At 36.7% G+C, this 6000-nt stretch overlaps 1 protein-coding gene across 1 annotated transcript in view; it reads right to left on the reverse strand.

The window, feature by feature from the left end:
- Positions 1-2455: 2455 nt before the first annotated feature.
- The window catches only part of CUL4A (cullin 4A), a 37603-nt gene continuing 34058 nt past the window's right edge, over positions 2456-6000 (reverse strand). The window contains exons 18-20 of the mRNA XM_017817378.1: positions 5032-5204; positions 4025-4177; positions 2456-3764 (exon numbers count right to left, since the gene is read on the reverse strand). Coding sequence (XP_017672867.1) covers positions 3669-3764; positions 4025-4177; positions 5032-5204 — 422 coding nt within the window. The 3' untranslated portion in view covers positions 2456-3668. The remainder of the gene's footprint in view (positions 3765-4024; positions 4178-5031; positions 5205-6000) is intronic.

Raw genomic sequence — 6000 nt, forward strand, 5'->3', positions numbered from 1 at the left:
CTGTAGAGGCTTACTAGTAATAGCTAACCAAGTTTATGGTACAGAGTCCATTCTCCCTAATACACCTGCTGAAGATCATAAACCTACAAATAGAATGGAATCATTGGTTGCAAAAGACGTCAAATGTTAACCCAGCATTGCCAAGTCCACCACTAAACCATGTCCCTAAGCACCACATCCACAAGTCTTTTAAATACCTCCAGGGACGGTGACTCCATCACTTCCCTGGGCAGCCTATTCCAGTGCTTGACAAGTCTTTCAGTAAAGAAAGTTTTCCTTCTTCTTTGGCAGAACCTGAGGTTTTTTCCTCTCAACCTATTGCTTGTTATTTGGGAGAAGAGACCAACCCCCACCTGGCTACAACCTCCTTTCAGGTAGTTGTAGAGAGTGATAAGATTACCCCTTAGATTAGAGCCTCCTCTTCTCCAGGCTAAACAACTCCAGCTCCCTCAGCTGCTCCTCTTAGGACTTGTGCTCCAGACCCTTCAACAGTTCTGTTGCCCTTTTCTATACACACTCCAGCACATTAGGGCCCTCCTTGCAGTGAGGGGCCCAGAACTGAACACACAGTCTGAGGCGTGGCCTCACCAGTGCCAAGTGCAGGGGGACAATCACTGCCCTGGTCCTGCTGGTCACACTATTCCTGATACAGGGCAGGATGCCATCGGCCTTCTTAGCCACCTAGGCACACTGCTGGTTTGTGTTCAGCTGCTGTCGAGCAGCACCCCCAGGTCCTTTTCCACCAGGCATCTTCCCAGCAACTGCCCCACACCTGGAGCTTGCACAGGTCTATCTGCATAACAATTTGATGTAGTGAAGTTGCATGAAAGGTGAGTAAATTTTTTTCAAGTATGTATTGCACAAAGAAAGGAAGACGAAAACTGCAGCAGGCCAAGTGAGTGAATTATAAGCTCAGGTTCAGATAAAGAAATTCATGGGAAGCTAAAATACAGAACTGAGAAAACACCCAAGGAGAGGGCAGGAATGAAGCTGTTGCCTGGAATGGAGAGCTGCAATTGCCAGACTTGGGAACCACCATCAAATCAGCCCCCAGCCTACATTCTCATACTTATTTTTCCTCCGGAAATGTTGGACTAGATGACAGGGCATCAGATTTAGGAAAATTGCTTTTTAAATACATATAATGTATGTTTGGATGAGTTATTTGTATCCCAGACTCTTGCTGTTATTTTTGTCATAAATAACCAGCTGATTGAGACTGGACACTCAGCCAAATTCTATCACAAGCTATCAAAAAGCAATCAAATGCAGTTATTTTGATATGGAGAAATGATTACCATGCTGACTAATAATCTAACTGCTAACCTGTTTGGTTCAGTACAGAAAAAAATCCTGGGAAGAAAAATGTGAGGAAATCAAATTAAAAATGAGGACCTGAGAGAGTCATGATTACCTGGCCTGTCAGTCTCTCCCACAGCTTTTGAACCTCCAAAGCCACTTGCAGACCAATGTGGAAGAGTAGGAGTCTTCAGAGATTTTCTACAGGTTCAGGAACAAGGGGGTGGGTGGAGATCAGCAGCTGGATAAAGAAGAACAAAACTCATGCTCCCACAAGCAGAAAGGCAGAACTAAGGAGAATGCCCCCCCAGGTATTGCTGCTTGAGGTTATTTGTGGGGGATGATACAGTCAGGGACCAAGAGCACAGAAAGACAGGTTTCATTATTTTCATTGCTTTGGAACAACTCATTTTTAATTGCTAGACCAATAACTTGGCCAACGAGTTCTAGTCTGTAGCAATTAAGAAAAACTGTACATGTCAGCACTTTTAATCAATTAACATTGCTTCTTGAAGCAGAACCATTTCAATCATCTTCAGGATAACAACACTGCTTTTAATCTATTCTTTAAAACCACTGAACCAGGACATTTGGGCTAAGAAGGGGCAGGCAGGACACACTGCTTCCTATCAGCTACTGCACATTACTGCCAGCTTTTGGTGTGGATAAAGCCTCTGGCCATTACATTTCTGCGAGGAACATACTCCTTTTTGGTTTAGAAGTCTAGTAAGATGGATCTGATCGGTTTCCATACACAAAGAAAATGAACTACAAGCTGAACTGTGTAAATAACACTGAAGAACCAACTGCACAAATAAACTGAAGTGTCGTTCTCACAAAAGCTAGGACATTATTACGCTTTAAAGATTTTATTTCCATTAAATGAAGATTCAAATATTAAAATAAGTCTATATTAAATTACAACATTAAATATGCTTTAAATACAATAAACTAAACGTTTTTAGTTTCTAAACACAAAGGGAACAAAAATAATTCAGGAGAATGCAATAAAATTAATGACACCAGATGACAGAATAAGGACTTTTAATATGTAGATCCAGATGACAACAATGTTTACTTCAAGAAGAGGTGGTGGCCTTTTAACTAATGCACAAAACCCAAGTTACATAAACTTTATAAGATACCCTCAAGAAAATATTGCTCAGTTAAATTCTCATTTATGTAGTGATCAAAACTCTCTTGGTAGCTCTTTTTCAGAATGAAACACACCCCTATGCAAAACAGGAAAATAAACAGTCTTTTAAGTATTATCACAAATGGTGTCTTCCTTATAGTTACAATTATCTAACAGATCTACAGTGTCTTTCATTCTTGAATTCAAATCAACTTACTTATATACAATATGTAACAAAGTACTCACAAAATCCTTAGTCTTTCAAGACATGAAGCTATGCTTTCACAATATTGCGACCATAAGTTTTTTGAAAAAAAGGGGTGTTTTTGTTTTATTTTTTTTTAAAGTGGAGCACACTGTACAGTAGGTTCCCTGTAGGTTATTTTCAAGGCAGAACTAAATGTTACAGCAATTACATAAACACCTGTTGCTGTAAAATGAAACACCTGTTGCCCTAAAATGAGGTAGGGCCTCTTTGACTCAGATCTAATCTTTGCCACCCAAGCCAGCAGAAGTAGTAATCATAGAACAATCCATTTTTTAGCTAAATAATCCAACAGCTCAGTACACACCTGAATGCAGTTGTCCTCTTGGCACTTCACAGATCTCACTTCAAAACCTGATTTATCCAAACCAGACTGAAGTTTGTAGTTACTTGAAAGAAAATTAACTGAACCCAAGTTTAAGGATTTTCATAACTTCAAAAATTCAGTGTATTTCAACAACACTGCTTGTACATAAGTGTTCATCAATTAAGGGTTTTTAAAAGATACCCAAGTTGTCACTGTAGCTAAAGAATGCAGCATATAGGGACTTTACGGATGCAATTAGGAACACCTAAATGAAGAAACCACACTTGCATCCACCACAGAAGTATTTCTCACACAGGTAATTTTACCTCTCCATCCAACTTCAATGACATTGTTAAACAAAACTGTAAAACTAAATTTTGAAGAACCTACAAGAACAAAAGAGTAACGAAAGATAAAAACACCCCAGGATGTTTAAAATTAGTAAGGAGTCTTGACAAGGGTGATCAATGAACAGGTCATTTTGCTTCTTTTCCACAGCAGTGCATGCAGCTGGTTGAAGAATATACATCAACCTGAAATCTGCTAAAAGGAAAGTCTGGAACAGCATAGGTATTTGGTGTCTTGAAGATATATGTGGATGATTTTGGTTTTTACTTTTTGGGTTTATTTTTTATTTTTTTTTCAATAAAAGTACTTCTCCATTATGCAACATAGTGGTACTGATTGGGGTTGTCTTTGTCTCTCTCCATATAGTCTCTGTCAATGAGAGATTCAATCCTCTTTTTCAAGTCTCCAGGCTACAAGGAAAGATGAGATTAGTATACAGTAAGTAATATAAATGCAAATATATTTTAGACAATAAGACTGCTAAAAGCCACATAGGAAAATGCACCATAGTATATAGTTAATTTACTACTAAGTATCAATACCTTGATAATTAGGTTTGATTCTATGACATTTCACATTTGTTGTTCTTATGGACAAGCTGAATAGAAAAAATGTATTACGTATGTTTAAATAAGCATTGGATGGTTTGACAAACAAAAACATAAGTTACCTTTACGGGAAATTTCAGTTGATTATACAATTCAGAAACAAGAAGATTATGACCAAGAGTCTTTCTCATCTTCATTATTCGTACAATAGCAGCATCAATCTGATACTGCCTGTCTTGAAATACTCTTTCAGTTGTGCTGACCTGTTCCTCAACCTAAAGAACAACAGAAGACCACAAATCATATCACCTTCTATCACTGTTTTTATTAATTATATTTCTATTGTTAACCTTTACAATAAAATGAAAACTCATCTACTCTTACTTATCCTTGAGACAGATGCACATATTACTGCATGTTATGAGCTAAGTGATTCTGATGTGTACTGCTAAAGCAAGTTGAAGATAAAATTAAAGATAATGTAAAGGAAAAAATAAGGTATGTCTTATTTTAAATCTATTTGATAAATTAAACTAAATCTTAAAAACTCCCTTCAGGTTTCTGAAAGAACACTCACCAGTTCAACAGCCCAAACAGTCTTTTGTGTCAAACACCAATTTGACTTTTAGGAATTTTAATACGCACAGGCAAAAAACAAACAAGTCAATGTTAATTAATATGCCACCTTTTGTCAAGCACTGGGATTCAGGTACAACCAAGACATCTGCTGCAAAGTCAGAGACAACTCTGATTTTTATAGCCCTCCTACCTGCTACATATAGAAGTAACGTGGTGACATTTGATTTATGAGTTCAGTATAGTACCAACACTTCAGCAATACCACAGAAACTTTTAAGATGGACTGAAAAATCTACAAGATCCTTTCAGTCTAATATATAAGCATTCAAATTTGGAAGCACAGGAAAGAACCTAAATTTTTTCATTCCAATGAGTTTTAAAATCTTTATTTCCTCTGTGAGTCATCCTGACTACCCCAAAAAAATTAAATACCTTTCTCTTTTCCCCATATGCAAAAACTACAAGAGGAAATACAGAGACTGTCTTTTCACATGGGCTATCTAGATAAACAGTTCATATATAAACAGAATGAATACAAAAAAATACATACTGTTTCTTTCATTTGGATTTGGTTGATCTTTATTCTAAACAATTTATGCTTGAAATCACCATTGAAGATGAACTTATCTCCATCTTCTACATCCTTGCCCTTTGGATTTTTAATCAATACTCGTGCTTTTCCACAAGCTAAAGACTGCAAGGTTCTTCTTAACTCACTGTCCTCTGTGAAGAAGTTCAAAATATGAGAGAAAGCACAACAAAGCATTAAAATGAGAAGTTTTATGTGATTAATCTAGAAATACAATTGAAAAGTTACTGGGTTTATGTTAATACTTTCTTCCAGCCAAGTCCCAATTAGGAAACAACTCACAGACTTCAAGCTCAGACTCACATCTTTCACAGGTAAGTGCTCAGAGCATGCACAAATTTGTGTATGTCAGAAAGACAGACTGAGGCTCATCTCAGTGAGCAAAATAGATGGAAGATTTCACATTAACATGAGCCTGGTTTTATTGTTTTAGTTTTGTTTGGTAATAACAGGACTTTAGAAGAAAAAAAGTCAGTGGGTAACAAGAAACTCGAGCCACCTATTTTATGATTTCATCACTGTTTCTGACACACACAAAAAAAAATGTAATAGAGTAAAAAAACCAGAAGCCTAAATTGACAGAAAGATGCTTTGTAAGAGGGTAGAGCTGATAGCTATTACAGTCAAACTTCCCCCACAGCAGGAAAGTAGTAGAAACAAGTGGGTTAGGAAAATTTTATCTACTAATATATAAGGCTAAAAGTAGATAAGTAGATTGGACAAGTAGATAAAATGAAATCTTAAACATTCTAATAATTATGTTGAAAAGTTTTGTATCAAGATTTTGCATTAAAACATTCTCTAGAATACTTTATTCACAATATAAGATTGTCACCAATTTTGCTGGATCTCCTGGACAGAGTTTTAGTCTAAAAATTGAAAGATAGGTTTTGCAACTTAGTGCTGAAGTGCAAGGTAGCTGAGTAAAAG

This window comes from Lepidothrix coronata, unplaced genomic scaffold, assembly GCF_001604755.1.
Source record: "Lepidothrix coronata isolate B3197 unplaced genomic scaffold, Lepidothrix_coronata-1.0 Scaffold60, whole genome shotgun sequence".
NCBI lineage: Eukaryota > Metazoa > Chordata > Aves > Passeriformes > Pipridae > Lepidothrix > Lepidothrix coronata.